At 42.4% G+C, this 20,259-nt stretch overlaps 1 protein-coding gene across 1 annotated transcript; it reads right to left on the reverse strand.

The window, feature by feature from the left end:
• Positions 1 to 3,442: 3,442 nt before the first annotated feature.
• On the reverse strand, positions 3,443 to 19,899 carry LOC109917315 (repulsive guidance molecule A-like). Its single transcript, XM_020517119.1, has 3 exons — positions 19,838 to 19,899; positions 18,291 to 18,783; positions 3,443 to 4,045 (listed from the first exon to the last, which is right to left on the reverse strand). The coding sequence occupies exons 1-3, from the start codon at positions 19,897 to 19,899 to the stop codon at positions 3,443 to 3,445; spliced, it is 1,158 nt and encodes a 385-aa protein (XP_020372708.1).
• Between the last annotated feature and the right edge of the window lie 360 nt (positions 19,900 to 20,259).

Below are 20,259 nucleotides of genomic sequence, written 5' to 3' on the forward strand. Positions count from 1 at the left end.
TGCCCTTGAGAAGGTGGTGTTGAACCTTCTTGAACTGCTGCAGTTCACCTGCTTTGGGTTGATCCACAATGCCATTATGAAGAGAATTCCAGGATTTTGACCCAGCAAAGTGAAGGAATGGCAATATATTTCCAAGTCAGGATGGTGAGTGGCTTGGAGAAGAACTTGAAGATGGTGGTGTTCCCATTTATCTTCCAGCCTTGTCCTTCTAGATGGAAGTGGTCATGGGTTTGGAAGGTGCTGTCTGAGGATCTTTGGTGAATTGCTATAGTGCATCTTGTAGATAGTACACACTACTGCTACTGAGCGTCAATGGTGGAGGGAGTGGATGCTTGTAGATGTAATGCCAATCAAGCCAGCTGGTTTATCCTGGGTGGTGTCAAGTTTCTTGGGTGTCATTGGAGCTGCAGTCCTCCAGGCAAGTAGAGAGTATTCCATCACACTCCTGACTTTTGCCTTGTAGATGGTGGACAGGCTTTGAGGAGTCAGGAGGTGAGTTACTTGGCACAGTATTCCTAGCCTCTAACCTGTTCTTGTAGCCACTGTGTTTATGTGGTGAGTCCAGATGAACCCTCAGGATGTCGATAGTGGGGGATTCAGTGATGGTAACACCATTGAATGTCATGGGGCAATGGTTAAATTGTCTCTTATTGGTGATGGCCATGGCCTGGCATTTGTGTGGCATGAATGTTACTTGCCACTTGTCAGCCCAAGCCTGAATATTGTCCAGATCTTGTTGCATTTGAACATGAACTGTTTCAGTAGCAGAGGAGTTGCAACCGGTGCTGAACATTGTGCAATCATTGGCGAATATCCCCATTTCTGACCTTATTAGAGGGAAGGTCATTGATGAAAATGTCCTGGAGCTGAGATGACTGACCTCCAAAAACCATGACCATATTCCTATTTGTCAGGTATGACTCCAACCAGCAGAGATTGTGCCCCCACTACCCATTGACTCCAGTTTTGCTAGGGGTCCTTGATGCCATACTCAATTGAACGTAGTCTTCATGTCAAGTGCTGTCATTCTCACTTCACCTCTGGAATTCAGCTCTTTTGTCTATGTTTGGACCGAAGGCTGCAATAAGGTTAGGAGCTGAGTGGCCATGGCAGAACCCAAACTGGGCATTACTGAGCAGGTTATTGCTGAGCAGGTGCTGCTTGATAATACTGCTGATGACACCTTCCATCACTTTACTGATGATCTAGCATAGACCAATAGGCCGGTAATTGGCTATGTTGGATTTGTCCTTTTTTTATGTGCAGGATATACCTGGGCAATTCTACACATTGTCGGGCAGATGCCAGTATTGTAACTGTACTGGAACAGCTTGGCTAGGGGAATGGTAAGTTCTGGAGTACAAGTCTTCAGTACGATTGCCAGAATGTTGTCAGGACCCGTAGCCTTTGCAGTATCCAGTGTCTCCAACTGTTTCTTGATATCATGTGGAGTGAATTGAATTGGCTGAAGATGGGTATCTATGATGCTGGAGACCACTGGAGGAGGCTGAGATGGATCATCCACTCGACGCTTCTGGCTGAACATCACTGCGAATGGGGCTTCAGCCTTGTCTTTTACACTGATGTGCCGGGTTTTTCTATCATTGAGGATGGAGATATTTGTGGAGCCTCCTCCTCCAGTGAATTGTTTAATCATCCACCACCATTCACGACTGCAGGACTGCAGAGCTGAGATTTAATCAGTTGGTTGTGGGATCAAATAGTTCTGTCTATCACTTGCTACTTATGCTGTTTGGGTTGGAAGTAGTCCTGTTTGGTGGCTTCACCAGGTTGACACCTCATCTTCAGGTATGCCTGGTGCTGCTCCTGGCATGCCGTCCTGCACTCTTCCTTGAACCAGGGTTGATACTCTGGCTTAATGGCAATGGTTGAGTGGGGTTATGCCACACCATGAGGTTGCAGATTGTGCTGGAGTACAATTCTGCTGCAGCTGATGCCCTACAGAACCTCATGGATGCCCAGTCTGGAGTTGCTACATCTGTTCAAAGTCTGTCCCATTTAACACAGTGATAGTGCCAGATAACAGGCTGGAGGTTATTCTCAATGTGATTGTGGGACTTCATCTCCACAAGGATTGTGCCGTGGTCATGCTAACTGATACTGCCATGGACAGATGCATCTGCAGCTGCTAGATTGATGAGAATGACGTCAAGTTTCCTTTTCCTTCTCGTTGGTTCTCTCACCACCTACCGCAGACCCAGTCTCGCAGCTATGTCCTTTAGGACCCAACCAGCTCGATCTGTAGTACTGCTGCCGAGCCACTCTTGGTGGTAGATGTTGAAATACCCATCCAGAGTGCATTTAGTGTACGACCATCTCAGTGCTTCCTCTAAGTGTTGTTCAACATGGAGAAGTACCAATTCATTAGCTGAGGAAGGACGGTATGTGGTAATCAGCAGTAAGTTTTCTTGCCCCTGTTTAACCCGGAGCCATGAGACTTCATGGGGCCTAGAGTCAATGCTGAGGGCTCCCAAGGCAACTTCCTCCCAACTGTATACCACCATGCCGCCACCCCTGCTGGGTCCGTCCTGCCGTTGGGACAGAACATATCCAGGGATGATGATGGTGGTGTTTGGGACATTGTCTGTAAGGTATGGTTCTGTGAGTAGGACTATGTCAGGCTGTTGCTTAATTAGTCTGTTAGACAGCTCTCCCAATTTTGGCACGAGCCCCTTGACGTTAGTGAGGAGGACTTTGCAGGGTTGACAGGGCTGTTTCTGCTGTAGTCTTTTCTGGTGCCTAGGTCAATGCCAGTTGAACTGTCCAGTTTCATTTCTTTGAGACTTTGTAGCGATTGGCACAACTGAATGGCTTGCTAGGCCATTTTTGAGGGCAGTTGAGAGTCAACCACATTGCTGTGGGTCTGGAGTCACATGTAGGCTAGAACAGGTGAAGCTGGCAGATTTCCTTCCCTGAAGGACATTAGTCCGCCTGATGGGTTTTTCTGATAATCGACAATGATTTCATGGTGAACAGTAGATTCTTAATTCCAGATTTTTTTAAAATTGAATTGAAATTCCACCATCTGCCATAGTGGGATTCAAACATGGGTCCCCAGATCAATACCTGAGTTTCTGGATTAATAGTCTAACAATAATATTGCTCGGCCATCGGCTAGTGTGTTTGGGTATTTAACAATTTGAGCTATGTGCATTATCATATGAGATGATAATTTTAAAAATGGAGCAACAGTTAAATATTTTCATATTCTGGAAGGTCTTGTTGTATTTGGAAGAGGCTCCAACACTTATATGTTTTGTGTTGATGTCAAAAATGGTTGAATAAAATGAGAAGTGAGAAACTTCAGGATGGGGTTTGCGGTTTGCACATGACTACTCAGTGTGGGGGAGCAGCAATGAATTCTGTGTTCAGAATTACTCATTGGCTGTCTTTTAAAGCTCCAGACATTACAGGAAGTTGCTTATTGCAGCAACACTAGCCATAGCACGGAAGCCAAAAGAAACATGCAGCAGATGGTTGGCCTGCCGGACACACTGTTCCTGAACACATGAAATGTCTCCTTATCAGGGTGCAAAATTTTAGCATCTTCCACAGCTTTGAATGCTGCTAATGAAACATTGGGATCACCAGTCATCAGGATATCAAAGACACAACATTCAAAGTAGATATCTTCCACCTGCAGTTTCTCTTTGCATTTGGCTTTGGCCCCTTCTTCAGTGTCAGTGGGGGAGTTCAAGGGAAGTCTTTCTGTGAAAGGACAGCCTGATACACAGAGCTGCTGATCCTGCTCCTCTGTATGCGAGCTTGCTACTTCCTCAGGCATGAGGATGGCAAAGCCCAGATGCTGTCCCACCTGGCGCACTAACAAAGTTGTACCAATGTAACTCGCCTGGATTTCCATATGGCCAGCATCAAACTTTTCTTTGATCACGAGACTGTTGGCCCCATTTCTATCACCACCATTTACAGACCCATCTACAAATGCAGCTGGAATATTGCCAATTTCAGCTTGATACACTTTCTGATCAATGCATTCCTTGGAGTTCTTGAAAATAGCAGTAACCTGAAAATAAATGAGAGGGAAATCATTAATCTCTGATTATTGCTATCTGTGCCACTTACATTTTGTGAATTACTCAGATTCTCACTCCCTCTCACTCCGTCGCACATTTCACTCTGTAGCCTTCTACTTTTATTCTTGGTCACGCACTCATACTCTATTTCTCACTCACAATTGATTTTCCAATCTCTCAACTCTTCCCATTGAGTACTTCTTGCTTATGGTTTATCCCTTTCCCCTCCCAGGCACACAACATTTGTCATTCATTCAACATTCTTCATGCACTTTCATTTCTCTCTAATTTTCTGCACTTTACTCTCTAATTTTCTGCACTTTACTCTCTGGTTTTACTCACACATATTCTGTATTTCATTATATCTCTCTTGCTCACATTCACTGTTCCTGACTTTCACACACTCTACTTACCTTTCACTTGCTGTCAACTTTTCTACTGTCTATTGATCATGCAATTTTCCTTCCCACTCACTCTGTTCTGACTTTGTCTTCCTTCACTTTCCATTCTTCATTCATTACCTGCTGTTTGTCAGTCCTTATATTTTAAATGCTGTCTTATTTATTAACATTACTCTTCGTTCACTCACTCCTCACTTATGCTATGGCTCAAATCTGAACTTGAGGTAGATTTAAGTGATTAGCCCGACTTCAGTCACATCAGGCCTGAGTGATTTTAAATCTGGGTTTTTACAATCATGTCCCTAGCTGTTTCTTTTTATCATGTCCCCACTCAAAAGTTGCTGCAGTTGTGTGTTCAATCTCCCATGCTCCAAAGGCACGGATCATAGGGTGGGATAGAAGGAGACTGGAGCTGGCAAAGCATAAACATTAGGAGTAAGCACAAAGAGCTACAGTTGCTAGAAATCTGAAATAAAAACAGAGTGCTGGAGAAACATAGCAGATCTGGCAGCATCTGTTGAGAATTCAATGACTTTTCATCAAGCGTGACAACTGTCTCTTCCCCAGTTGAGCAGGTAAAAATAGTGCCCTCATACTAATGTCATTAATACCTGATAAGCATATGTAATGCAATGAAACTGACCAGTTTCCAGATAGTTCCTTCTGTTTGTTTAGAAGAGCAGGTCAAAACTGAACCTGCGTGATCAATGTGGAATGTTGATAAGTGAGTCTCAGAGTGGGTCTAACTGCCCACACATTTGGTTTCAGGCCTACATCCAGGAGGAAAATTGCCATTTCTCTTTTATTCCCTGTCCCTACTCATTCACTGCTATCTGATCTTCTCCCCTTTAACATGGCGACAAGAAAAGCAACTAACAGGATTCATTATCATCAGACCCATTAGTTACTATCAATACTTTACTCCTGATGAACAGTTACATGATTGTCGTATTGACCATTATTGATTCAGTTAAAGAACATGACTACCTCTCTGGCGCAACCATTAAGATCATCTTTTCTGTGACTATTAACTCTTTTCAGTTAAGTGCACCTTCTGTTCCTGACAAATTAATAAAATTCCCTTCATTTACTGAATATTATTGTGCTAATTTTCGAGACTGTTCATAACATTTCTTTACTGTATGTTAATGCAATTCTGTTTGTAACATTGTCACCACTGTCAGCAAAAATCATGCAATTCTGTTAATCAATGTTAAATCAATTCTGTTATTGAATATTAACACAATCGTATTTTCGCTATTCTCTGAGTAAACATTAATACAAATCCTTCAGTGAATGTTGACGTTATTCCTTAGCTAACTGACAACATCATTCTTTGACTAAATAGTAACATGATTCTTTAGGTCACCATAAACACGATGTTGTTAATTACCATGATTACCATTCTGTTTATGATTGCAAACAGTATTCCGTAACTGAATATTGATGCCTTTCCCTTGGTGACCATTAACAGCAATATACTACTCAATGTTTACATAATTTTGTAACTCCAGAAGCTTGAAGTCACTCAAAGCTACACTGCCATTCAACCGGCAACATGTCCCACTCAGCTATCACCTCTATGCTCGCTAGTTTACAATGGCACACAATTAAGCAACACTTCGATTTTAAAAATTTCATCCTTGGTATCCACGGTCTTGTCTCTCTGTGATCTCCTGCAGCTGTGCAACCCTCCAAAATATCAGTCCTGAAGAGCTGTCGTATCGGACTTGAAATATTAATTCTGTTTCTCTTTCTACAGATGCTGCCAGACCTGTTGAGTTTCTCCAGCATTCTCTGTGTTTGTTTCAGAGTTCCAGCTTCCACTCTATTTTGCTTTTTGCCAAAATATCTTCACCGATCCAATTCTGGTATTTGCATGTCCAAATTCTAAATACTCCATTTTTTCAGCCAACCGTCCAGACCACAAGCTCTGAAATTCTCTTTCTAAACCCTTCTGCTTCCACTAAGTTGCTCCTTAAAATCTCCTCCTTGGTCAAGCTTTGATTATTTTACTTCATCCTTCCTTGTGTTGTTCAGAGGAAAATTTTATTTGATAACATTCCTGTTAAGATGGTTTATCACATTAAAGGTTCCAAAGAAGGACAGGTTGTTGTTATTGAATGTCAATACCATTCTGTTTGTGACTGTTAACATAAGCCACAGAAACAACATCAAAGTGAAACTAGCTGAAGTTAATTAAATGTGGCAATCTTTCAGTGAATTCCAGTATGTTAGCAACGGTGAGGCTGCATTACACAATTCAATTCATGGGACACTTGCACCCAAACTGAGAACTGTGGGAATCATTTCAATGAGATGGTTGTACATCAACTCAGCTGACACCAGTGTCTCATGATTTGAAGATAGGGCTTTAAGCTATAGCAAGGGTTAGAGGATGGAGGGGAAAGGTTCAAGTGAGGGGAAATTATAAAATCTTCAGAGAAAAATCAATGATGTCAAACAGTGCAGAAATTTGTAAAGATAAGATAAACCCTGTAGATGCTGGAAATCCAAAATGAGAACAAAATAAGATAACCATCTGTGGAGACATACATAGTTAATATTTCAGGTCAATGCCCTTTCATCAGAACTAAAGGTAATCCAGTGAATGCTAGAAATGTCAACAAATCTGTAGCATCAATGGCGAGAGGAACAGTTAACATTTCAAATCCAGCATAACTCTTCTTCAGAACTGAAAGGTATTGGAAAAATAACAAAGTCAGAAGAAGGCTAATGAGAAAAGTTGGTGTTGAAGGCTAGTGCAAAGGACAAAAGGTTGTTTGTGGTAAGAAAAAGATAGATTTAAAATGGTAAATTAAGATGTGAAAAGGAGAAAATGGGTCCTCTCTACTGAGAACAAAATAAACAAGGCAAGGCTGTTGGGATGAGTGGGGTGGTGCAGGGGGTTTAGTAGAGAAGAGAAATAAGAAAAATGGAGAACAGACATTGTGCAGCATCTTTGAAGCGACGGGATTCAAGAGTGAGACCTAGAAGTTGTACAGAGCCTAAATGGAAAAGGAGGTGTTGTTCCTTCATCTTGTGTTGTATTTCACTGGAACATTGCAGCAGGCACAGGGCAGAAATGTTAGCATAAGAGCAAGGTGGTTTATGAATAGAGGTATGAGAATTTTTGAGCTTGTAGTTAGGCGAAGGGTCAAGAAGAACACAGGAAAAGGTCTGTGATAGACTGGTGGTCAGGGAGATTAATTGAATAAAGATTTAATGATGAAGCAACCAGAAAGAGTGATTATGGATATAGCAAAAAAGCAACGATTGTGTTCAAATGAAGCATGAATTATCACATAAAAACATTTTAATGCAACATTGAGGGATAAAGAAGAAAACAAAGGCCAATCCAGCAAAAGAAAGAAGACAAAAAACACATAGAACAAGATGGATGCAGAGGTCATGGTGTAAAGTTGTTGAACTGAATGTTTAGTTCAGCAAGCTGTAGAGTGCTGAGTCAACAGATAAGATGTTGTTCCTCAAGCTTGCACTGAGCTGAAACACTGTAGCAGTGCAAGGATAGAAATGTCAACATTGATGCAATGGATGAAGAATTAAATGTCAAGCAACTATAAACTCAGGGTCATGATTGTGAACTAAACATATGTATTCTACAAAGCAGTCACCCAGTCTGCATTTAGTCTCCCCGCTGTCGAGGAGACCATATTGTGAGCAGCAAATACAATATACTAACTTGAAAGAAGTATGGCGAAATCGATATTTCACTCAGAAGGCGTATTTAGTAGAAGAAGGAGTAGACAGTGGAAGGAGAAGGTAAAAGAGTATGTGTTACCTATTCATAAATGATTTGGATGTGAACAAAGGAGGTATGGTTAGTAAGTTTGCAGATGACACCAAACTTGGAGGTGTATGGATAGCGAAGAAGGTTACCTCAGAGTACAATGGGACCTTGAACAGATGGGCCAATGGGCCGAGGAGAGGTAAATGGAATTTAATTTAGATAAATGTGAGATGCTGTAGTTTGGAAAGGCGAATCAGGGCAGGTCTTATATACATAACGATAAGGTCCTGGGGAGTGTTGCTCAACAGAGACCTTAGAGTGCAGGTTCATAGTTCCTTGTAAGTGGAGTCGCAGATAGGTAGGATACTGAAGAAGACATTTGGTATGCCTGCCTTTATTGGCTAGTGCATTGATTATGGAAGTTGGGAGGTCATGTTGCAGCTGCACAGGACATTGATTAGGTCACTTTTGAAATATTGTGTGCAATTCTGGTCTCCCTGCTATAGGAAGGGTGTTGTGAAACTTGTAAGGATTCAGAAAAGATTTACAAGGATGTTGCCAGGGTTGGAGGGTTTGAGCAACAGGGAGAGACTGAATAGGCTGAGGCTATTTTCCCTGGAGCATCGGAGGCTGGGGGGTGACCCTATAGAGGTTTATAAAATCAGGAGGGGCATGGATAGGGTGAATAGCCAAGGTTCTTTCCCCAGGGTAGCGGAATCCAAAACTGGAGGGCATAAGTTTAAGGTGAGAGGGGAGAGATTTAAAAGGGACCTAAGGGGCAACTTTTCCATGCCGAGGTGGTGTATGTATGGAATGAGCTGATAGAGGAAGTGGTGGACGCTGGTACAATTACAACATTTAAAAGGCATCTGGATAGCTATATGAATAAGAAGGGATTAAGGGATATGGGCCAAATTCTGGCAAATGGGACTAGATTAATTTAGGATATCTGGTCAGCATGGACAAGTTGGACCAAAGGGCCTGCTTCTGTGCTGTACGGCTCTATGACTCTATAACTCTATTTTCCTTTGGTTCTGAAAAAAGGCCGTAGACCTGAAACATTCAGCTAAATTTTCACATTTTTTATCAAAGTGTTATCTCAAGTGAAACTTATGGTGCCCAGTCCACCACATATCAACTTTTACACAATTACCTCATTAAGGTAACAAGAGTCCAGAGACAGTATATTCCCAATCGTGTGAAAGGCAAGGCAGGTAGATGTAGGGAATGCTGGCTGTCTGGAGAAATTGACGCTCTGATCAAGGAAAAGGAGGTATACGGCAGGTATAGACATCTGGGATCAAGTGAATCTCGAGGAGTATAAGGGCAGTAGGAGTATACTCAAGAGGGAAATCAAGAAGGCAAAAAGAGGACATGAGATTGCTTTGGTAAACAGGGTTAAGGAGAATCCAAAGAGATTCTACAAGTACATTAGGGGCAAAAGAGTAACTAGGGAGAGAATAGGGCCTCTTAAAGATCAACAAGGCCGTCCATGTGTAGAACTGCAGGGAATGGATGTGATACTAAACAAGTATTTTGCATCAGTATTTGGATATAGATGCTAGAAAACTTGGAGAAATAAACAGTGATATCTTGAAAAGTGACCATTTTATAGAAGAGGAGGTGCTGGATGTGTTAAAACACATAAAGGTGGATAAACCCTTGGGACCTGATCAGATTGTAATATTTTGCAAAAATCACCAGTATTGGAAAAAATGGACAGAGTTCCGGACTTTTAAAACTCTAAAAATAACTGTGCTGGGTCTGCACAGGGGTAAACGAACCCCAAGCAGATCTATGAATGGGGCCTGGAGGCCACTACAAAGGAATGACTGTCAGCAGGGAACATTGTCTCGATCCAACATCTTGCTTTTACAATTTACACCTTGCATCCGAAAAAATCAACCTGAACTCAAATGGAATCCAGCCCCTTGATGAATTTTACACCTCTGGCCACACAGGTCAAAGAAGATACCGATTTAAGCAGACAGTATGGGCCCCAAGAGGCTTGCTGTGACAATCACCAGCATCCAACATTAATTCATGCCATTAACACCTCATCTAAACATCAGAAATCCAATTAAACCAATAAAGCACTCAAAGAGAACATCAACAAGACAATAAGCACAGAAACTTGGCGCAGGGATTTGGAGGCACTGTAACGAGTATAACAGCAGGCCCCAAGCTCACATTGAGAGGTATCTGAACATCAAATGGTATTCAGACCAAGAGCTTTTGAACCAGGAGACAGAAACAATGAGGGCAAACCTCAATAACCATCATGAACTGACCACGTTAACCAGAAACAGGACAGACAATAATTTGAAGCTAACTGACTAACCTGACTGACTGTACAAGTCTTCAAACTGAAACTGAGGTGAAGACTGACTACAACAAACCAGCAAAAGTAAAGAAAAACCAAGGACTTACCTGATAGATCTAATGCACGCCTAACCACATCAGCGGACTCCACCCAGATGAATGGTTGCACAACTTGAAGCCTTCTAACACATTCAGGGTACAGCAAGCCAGAGCAACCGAATCAGGCGAACTTCAAAACCACATTCGAAGTGGTGAGCATAATCCCAAGACCCCAGAGTTCCAATTTAGTTAGTAGTGGGAGGAGGGCGGTATCAGTGTATTGTGATTATAATATAGTACTCTAATTAATAGTGTATTTTAGATAATTGTGCATCCTGTATAATACTGTATAGTTGTTTTACCCTTTTCTTGTATTGTTGTTACCTTTTCTCGCATGCTTGTGTAATATTTTTCTTTGTATAAATAAACACAGAGGTTCTTTTGCCCTCAAACATCAGTGCTGCCTTTTCATTCCATCCTGATTAATAGGTCCAGTGTCTAGAACCAGGGGTTGGGAGCAATTAAAACCGCTTAGAGGTCAGGAGTATAACTGATGGAAAACCAAGGTATATCCTAGAACTTTGTGGGAAGCTAGGGAAGTGATTTGTGGGCCCCTTGCTGAGAGATCTGTATCATCAATAGCCACAGGTGGGGTGTTGGAAGACCGGAATGTGGCTATTTAAGAAACATGGTACGGAAAGCCAGACAACTATAGACCAGTGAACCTGACGTCAGTGGTGGGTAAGCTTTTGGAAGGGATTCTAAGGGACAGGAGTTACATGGATTTAGAAAGGCGAGGACCGACTAGGGATAGTCAACATGGTTTTGTGTATGGGAAATTGTGTCTCACTAACTTGTTTGAGTTTTTTGAAGAAATGACAAAGAAAATTGGTGAAGGAAGAATGGTGAACATTGTCTCTCTGGACTTCAGAAAGGTGTTCGACAAACTTCTGCATGATAGACTGGTTAGCAAGGTTAGATCACATGGTATCCAGTGAGAGCTAGCCATTTAGATATAAAACTGGCTTGAAGGTAGGAGACAGAGGGTGATGGTAGTGAGTTGTTTATCAGACTGGAGGCCTGTGACTAGCGGTGTGCCACAAGGAAAGATGCTGGGTCCATTGCTTTTTGCCATTTATGTTAATGATTTAAATTTGAATATAGTAGGAATGGTTAGTAAGTTTGCAGACGACACTAAAATTGGTGGTGTAGTGGACAGTGAAGGAGGTTACCTCAGAGTACAGTGGGACCTTGATCAGATGGGCCAGTGGGCCGAGGAGTGGCAGATAGAGTTTAATTTAGATAACTGTGATGTGGTGCATTTTGGTAAGGAAAATCAGGGCAGGACTTGTATATTTTACAATAGGATCCTGAGGAATGTTGCCAAACAAAGAGACCTTGGGGTGCAGGTTTACAGTTCCTTGAAGGTAGAGTCACGGGTAAACAGGGTAATGAAGAAGACATTTGGTACTCTTGCCGTTATTGGTCACTGCATTGAGTATAGGAGTTAGGATGTCATGTTGTAGATGTACAGGACATTAGTTAGGCCACTTTTGGAATACTGTATTCAGTTCTGGTCTCCCTGCTATAAGAAAGATGTTGTTAAAATTGAAAGGGTGCGGAAAAGATTTACAAGGATGTTGCTGGGTTTGGATGGTTTAAGTCATAGGAAGAGGCTGAATAGGATGGGCCTATTTTCCAATGAGCATCAGAGGTTGACTGGTGATCTTATCAATGTCTACAAAATTGTGAGGGGCATGGATAAGATGAATTGCCAAAATCTTTTTCCCAGGGTAGTGGAGTCCAAAAGTAGAGGGCATAGATATAAGAGATAGTAGGAACTGCAGATGCTGGAGAATCCGAGACAACAAGGTGCAGGGCTGGATGAACACAGCAGGCCAAGCAGCATCATAGGAGCAGAGAGGCTGACGTTTCGGGCCTAGACCCTTCATCAGAAAAGGGGGAGGGGAAGGGGGTTCCAAAATAAATAGGGAGAGAGTGGGAGGCGGATAGAAGAGCGATAGAGGAGAGGATAGGTGGAGAGGAAACAAACAGGTCGAAGAGGCGGGGATGGAGCCAGTAAAGGTGAGTGTAGGTAGGGAGTTAGGAAGGGGATAGGTCAGTCCAGGGAGGACGGACAGGTCAAGGGGGCGGGATGAGGTTGGTCGGTAGGAGATGGAGGTGCGGCTTGAGGTGGGAGGAGGGGATAGGTGGGAGGAAGAACAGGTTAGGGAGGCAGGGACGAGCTGGACTGGTTTTGGGATGCGGTAGGGGGAGGGGAGATTTTGAAACTTGTGAAATCCACATTGATACCATTGGGCTGCAGGGTTCCCAAGCGGAATATGAGTTGCTGTTCCTGCAACCTTCGGGTGGCATCGTTGTGGCACTGCAGGAGGCCCAGGATGGACATGTCGTCTGAGGAATGGGAGGGGGAGTTGAAATGGTTCGCGACTGGGAGGTGCAGTTGTTTATTGCGAACCGAGCGTAGGTGTTCTGCAAAGCGGTCCCCGAGCCTCCGCTTGGTTTCCCCGATGTAGAGGAAGCCACACCGGGTACAGCGGATGCAGTATACCACATTGGCAGATGTGCAGGTGAACATCTGCTTGATGTGGAAAGTCTTCTTGGGGCCTGGGATGGGGGTGAGGGAGGAGGTATGGGGGCAGGTGTAGCACTTCCTGCGGTTGCAGGGAAAAGTGCCGGGTGTGGTGGAGCTGGAGGGGAGTGTGGAGCGGGACTCCCCAGTCCAGCTCGTCCCTGCCTCCCTAACCTGTTCTTCCTCCCACCTATCCCCTCCTCCCACCTCAAGCCGCACCTCCATCTCCTACCGACCAACCTCATCCCGCCCCCTTGACCTGTCCGTCCTCCCTGGTCTGACCTATCCCCTTCCTAACTCCCTACCTACACTCACCTTTACTGGCTCCATCCCCGCCTCTTCGACCTGTTTGTTTCCTCTCCACCTATCCTCTCCTCTATCGCTCTTCTATCCGCCTCCCACTCTCTCCCTATTTATTTTGGAACCCCCTTCCCCTCCCCCTTTTCTGATGAAGGGTCTAGGCCCGAAATGTCAGCCTCTCTGCTCCTGTGATGCTACTTGGCCTGCTGTGTTCATCCAGCCCTGCACCTTGTTGTCTTGGCATAGATATAAGTTGAGAGGGGAATGTTTTAAAAGCAACCTGAGGGACAACTTTTTCATGCAGAGGATGGTATGTGTATGCAATGAGCTGCCAGAGGAAGTTGTGGAGACTGATACAATTACAACATTTAAAAGGCATCTGAATAGGTACATGAATAGGAAGGTTTAGAGGGAAATGGACCAAATACTGGCAAATGGGGCTAGATTAATTTAGGATATCTGGTCGGCACAAAGTTTGACTGAAGGGCCTGTTTCCATGCTGTACAATTCTATGACTCTATTACTCAAAAAGTATGGAACTGACATTTGAGACATCCATGAGGCAATGTGGTTGATTCTCAACTGCCGATTGTCTTGTGAATGAATAAAAAAAACTCATGGAATTTTGCAGCAGGAGAGAAGGAAATATTTCCTGCTGTTGGGATTTTGCAATGCTCATGCTGCTGATGTCATATTTAAACACAGGTTGTACACCACTTCAGACACTACCAAAAAGGATCTGCACCTCACACTGTGGTGTTCTGCCAGTATTACAGAAGAAATGGCCCAGAAAGTGAAGCTTGTATCCCTCTTCACTGACAGGCACATGGAGATGCCAGTGAACAAGGTGGTGGTGAGGTGGGCCTTTTTGCTACTGACTGGCAAAGGAGGCATGGCACCTGTCTCAGCCAGTCTGTTCTGAAATAGTGGCCCATGTCAGAGTAGTGTCCGGGATGAAAAGCAACATACAACAGTGCAGGAAAAGGTTGATGTTCTCTCCATTCTGTAAAGGTTAGTGCCACCATTTTCTCACTGCTACCTCATGTTCACAGATCTAACACTGACTCTAACTCTGCCACTTCACACACATCTCACCAAGGCTCATGCCATTTGAGAGATTATTATGCAAAATAGGAGCCCTTGACATAGGCAGCAGAGGCAGGGACAGAAATCATAGGAATCAGTGCTACCTCTGGCCTAGGCTCCCAGTCCTGCCCTCACCCAAAACAGACTCAATTTTTGTGCCCTGATGAGCACTCAACTCACAAACTCTGGTAGTGGGTAACGTAGGAGTATGGATAAATGGTTGGCTTGCTCGTTAAAAAAAAAGATAATATTTAAATGAGTATTTTCCCTAGTGGTGGTAAGCGTATCTAGCCAGGGTCTGTGTTGGGGTTCAGTATTTTACAATTAATATCACTGGGTTAGATGAGGGGAGTGAAACCATGGTAGCTAAATCTACAGATGACACAAAGATAGGTATGAAAGTATGTTCTGAAGAAGACAAAAGGAAGTTCCAGGCAGAGGTAGGTGGGTTGAGTGAAGGGCAAAAATCTGGCAAGTGGAGAATAATATGGAAAAATGTGAAAATGTTCATTCTTGCAGGAAGAAAAAAACAAAGTATTACTTAAATGGAGAACAGCTGTAGAATTCCGACGTGCAAAAGGATTTAGGAGTTCCAGTGCATCAGTCACAAAACATTGGGTTTTGAGGTCAAAAGGCGCCTTTCTTATTTGAGAGAAATAAAAGATAAAAGTGAGGATGTTTTGCTTCAGTTTCCAGGCATTGATAACATCACATCTTAATGGAGTACTGTGTACAGTTTCAGGTCTCCTCACCTAACAGAGGTTCAGATAATGTTTACTAGACAGATGTCTCGAATAAGTGGGTTGTCAAATGAAGAAAGGTTGGACAGACAGGGCTTTTTTACACCGGAATTTAAACAAGTGAAAGGAGACTTGATTTAAATATAAAATCCTGAATGGTCTTGATCAGATGGATGTGGAAATAATCATTCCTCTCATGGGTGAGCCTTGAACAAGAAAGAGTGTTTGAAAAGTAGGGTTCACCTTGAACCAACAGAGCCAAGATTTCTTTTTCTTTGTGGTTTATATGGTTTTGGAACTCTGCTTCAGAAAGTGGTAGAGGCAGGTTCATTGAATATTTTTAAGGCAGAGGTAGATAGAATCTCACCAGGCATAGGAATCAGAAGTTATCACGGTTAGATGAGAATTTGGAATTTAAAACGCAAACAAATCCACTACAATCCTATTGAATTGTGGAGCACATTCAAGTGGCTGAAAAGAAACTTACAATGCACAAATTAGTAGCAGAGTCAGGCCATTTGAATAAAGCTCAGGATTGACACACTACTCCAGTTGAAATTGAACCAGTATTTTATAAGAAAGCACCATAAATTCCTCACTTTTGAACTGTAAGCCTCTACTTTAAAAGCATAAGACCTTGCATGCCTTTTAAAACCATTTTCTTAAATGACCCTGCCCTGCCACGCCATCTTCAACAACTTGTGCATACATACCACCCCAGGCCCTGTGATGGTACAACATAATAAAATGAAGAATATAATTCTTATTTTTTTTAATTCATTCACAAGTCACGGACATCACTGACTAGGCCAGCATGTATTGCCCATCCCTAATTGCTGTGAAACTGGAGCGCATGTAGGCCAGACGAGGTGAGGATGGCGGTTTCCTCCCTACAAGGACGTTAGTTAACCACTTGGGTTTTTCTGACAATTGACAATGGATTCATTGTCATCATTAGATTCTTAAATTCCAGGTTTTTGTTGGATTCAAATTCAATCATCTGCTGTGGCAGGATTCAAACCTGGTCCCCAGATCATTACCTGGGTGTCTGAATTAACAGTCCAGCAGTAATACTACGCAGCTGTCATTTCTTCTTTATCAATGTTTGCTATACAATATATCCGTGACTTCTGTGAACTGCCTTCTCTTTCTTTTGATATTTACTATATTCTCCTCCTTTAGAGGACAAATATAAAATACCCATTTAATAATTCAGTCATGCTCCTTTCCTCCATTTAATATTGTTTAAATCCCAAATCAAACCCAGTCTTTCTTTCATCATCCTTTTATCATATACTTGTATGCTTATTGAAGACACTGAATTCTTGTTCTGAAGAAGGGTTAGTTGACCTGGAACATTAACTCTGCTTTGTCTCCACAGATGCTTTGGCTCCAGCAATTTCTGCTTTTGTTTCTGAATTTCTTTTTTTTATTGGCTATCAGTCTCTTCTCACATTTTTCCTTTGCTGCTTTATTATTTCTTCACTTTCCTTTCATATTCAAGCTTGCCAATGAGACAAAGCTCAGTGGCAAAGCAGGCTGTAAGAAGGACCTGTGAGAAGATTAAAAAAGGGATAGATATAAGTTGATAAAAGCAAAAATTTGAGGATGTTGGAGATCTGAAATAAAAACAGAAACTGCTTGAGAAACTTCTTTGAAATGAAGCAGACTCTTTGAATTCGAAACATTAACACTGTTTCTCTGTACAGAGATGTTGCCAGACATGCTGAGTTTCTCTAGCACTCTGTTTCATAATACATATGGGTTAAATGATTGGGCAACAATGTGGCAATATAGTATAATGTGAATAATTATGAGATTAGTCACTTCGGTACTCTTTTGAATATTGCTGGTCTGAAGGATTTGATTAACCTTCTACACAAAATTAAGGAAGTTAACAGGTGTAGCAAGCAGTTGGGAAGACACATGATAATGCACAAGAGCTTAAGTACTTTGGGTTTTGGCGAGACCATACCTGGAATACTGTGTACAGTTTTGGTCTCAGTACATAAAGAAGGATATATTCCCTTAGAGACAGTGCAACATAGGCTTATTGTCAGAGAGTTGTCCAGTGAGAAGATATTAAGAATAGGACCATATTCTGTAGAATAGAAGAATGTGAAGGCAAACCTATAAAATTATATTCCCCTGTCTGGGGAGTCTAGAATTAGATCCATTGACTCAAGATATGTGGGTCAGTCATTTAGCACTTAAATGAGAAAAAAATTCTTCACTCAAAAAGCTATAAAGTCTTTTGAATTGTCTACCTCTAGGGGCGTAAATTAAATGTAGAAAAATAGAAACCAGGAGCAGGAATAGGCCATTTGGCCCTTTGAGCCTCTTCCACCAATCAATGTAATCATCACTGATCATCCAATTACTACCACTATCTCCCCATAAGCTTTGATTCCTTTAACCTTTAGAACTACATCTAACTCCATCTTGAAAAAAATCATTGTTTTGAGCTCAACCACGTTCTGTAGCAGAGAATTCCATAGGCTTATCACTCTTTGTGTGAAGAAATTATTTCTCATCTCAGTCCTAAATGGCAATATTGTACACTTTTCACTGTACTCCTGTACTTCTGTACTTGATTACATGTGACAATAAAATCTAATTCTAAATCTAAATCTGTACCCTTGGACTTTGACCCTGATTCTGGACTCCGAAGTCATCAGAAATATACTCCCTGCATTTATCTTGTCTAGTTCTGTCAGAAATTTGTTGGTTTGTATGAGGTCCCCTCTCATTCTTCTAAACTTCAGTGAAAATAGTCCTGATTGATCCTTCATGATGCTTGATCATTAAGTAACATAGGCTGAGGTTCTTACTCTTTTGGGCTTTTAGGCATGTAGGAATATGGAGAATTAAACAGAGAAGTGGAGTTGAGGTCAAAGATTAGTAATGATCTTTTTAAATGCCAGAAAAGATTTAAAGAGTAATATAGCCTAATCCTGCTCCTGTTTCTTATGCCCTTATGTTTAAAATACCCTCAGTCATCACCTTGCTGATTGCTGATATATTCTGATGTGGTGAGATAGGCACACTAGTCATTTGTACAGAAAGGTAATTATTGTCAATCACTGGCCATGCGCCCTGAACTCGGCATGTCTGAAAATCGTTGTAAAATGTCCTGATGTGGAGATTCCCAAAGACATCACAGTGCAGATAAGTGGGTTTCTGGCGTTGTTTAAAGTAAAAGCTCTTTTCATATTTGCAGGTGTCTGGCAGGTGTAAATTCTCCTGATTATCTGCTGGGACACGGGGACGAGGTAATGAAACTGCTCCTTCCTTGGAGCAATTATGCTGGATCATTAAGTCCTCAATTCCTTGCACAGCAGAATGGTATACCAGGTCACCACGGCAGAACCAAGCAGTTCGTTGGGTACAGAGTGAGTATGATCGTAAAGCAATACAATAATCCTCATTCAAAGAATCGTCAAGATGGTTTGTGGCAAAAAGATATTCAGAGTTGCATCGAAGAATCCTGCATTGCGACAACACTGCAAATGATATAACGGGTTAAGATCCTTTGTAACAATACAGTAACATTCAACTGGGCATATTAATAAATAATACCATCACAAATACTTCTTAACCATTCATAGAGATATACAGCATTGAAACAAACTCTTTGGTCCAACTCCTTCATGCTAATCAGATATCCCAGATAAATCTAGTCCCATTTACCAGCATTTGGCCCATGTCCCTCTAAACCCTTCCTATTCATATATTCACTAGATGCCTTTTAAATGTTGTAATTATACCAGCCTCACCATTTCCTCTGGCAGCTCATTCCATACATTCACCACCCTCTATGTGAAAAAAGTTGCTCCTTAAGTCCCTTTTAAATTTTTCCCCTCTCACCTTAAACCTGTAGTTTTTGACACCCCCACGACAGGGAAAAGACCTTTTCTATTTACCTTATCCATGCCCATCCTGATTTTATAAACCTCTCTAAAGTCACTCTTCAGTCTGTGACTCTCCAGAGAAACATAGCCCCAGCCTCTCCCTATCTCTCAAACCCTCCAACCCTGGCAACATCCTTGTAAATATTTTCTGAACTCTTTCAAGTTTAACAACATCCTTCCTTTAGCGGGGAGACCAGAATTGCATACAGTATTCCAAAAGTGGTCTAACCAATGTCCTGTACAGCCACAACGTGACCTCCCAACTGATATACCCAATGCACTGACCAATAAAGACAAGTATATCAAATGCCTTCTTCACTATCCTATCTATCTGTGACTCCAATTGGTAGAAATCAAAGTTTAGACCATTGGAAACCATGACTAAGGCCATAAATAACTAATAACATGACAGTAACAATGGAACTGAAGATAAAATAATAAATAACAACACAAGAACGCTGCAACTGAGAGTAAAAGCCATTACTAACAGCACATCTACAAAGAGACTGAGGATAAAATCACTAATAACACCGCAGCTACACTGGAACTGAGGGTAAAATCACTAATACCATCAAATCCTTACTAGCATCACAAGTACACTAGAACTTTGGGTAACAGCATTACTATCACCACAGGTACAATGAGACTGAAGGTAAAATCAGTAATAACACCACAAGTACGCCGCCTCCAACATACCCCATCCTCCTGGACATCACCCCAAGGCCTCCTACCCTCCCTTGACCTCTTCATCTCCAACTGCCGTCGAGACATCAATCGCCTCAACCTCTCCACCCCTCTCACCCACTCCAACCTCTCCCCCACAGAACGTGCAGCCCTCCGCTCCAACCCCAACCTCACCATAAAACCTGCGGACAAGGGTGGCGCAGTTGTAGTATGGCGCACTGACCTCCACATCACCGAAGCCAGGCGCCAGCTCTCTGACACCTCCTACTACCGCCCCCTTGATCATGACCCCACCCCCGACGACCAAAACATCATCTCCCAGACCATCCACAACCTCATCACCTCAGGTGACCTCCCACCCACAGCCTCCAACCTCA

This window comes from Rhincodon typus, chromosome 5, assembly GCF_021869965.1.
Source record: "Rhincodon typus isolate 14 chromosome 5, sRhiTyp1.1, whole genome shotgun sequence".
Taxonomy (NCBI): Eukaryota; Metazoa; Chordata; class Chondrichthyes; order Orectolobiformes; family Rhincodontidae; genus Rhincodon; species Rhincodon typus.

Coding starts and splice junctions, on each gene's coding strand:
- LOC109917315 (XM_020517119.1), bottom strand. CDS start 19,899: ATGGGGTATGTTGGAGGCGGCGTACTTGTGGTGTTATTACTGATTTTA. Junction 18,784..19,837: donor ATTTTACCTTCAGTCTCATT/GTACCTGTGGTG, acceptor TGCAGTGTTGTC/GCAATGCAGGATTCTTCGAT. Junction 4,046..18,290: donor ATATATCAGCAATCAGCAAG/GTGATGACTGAG, acceptor ATTTATTTTCAG/GTTACTGCTATTTTCAAGAA.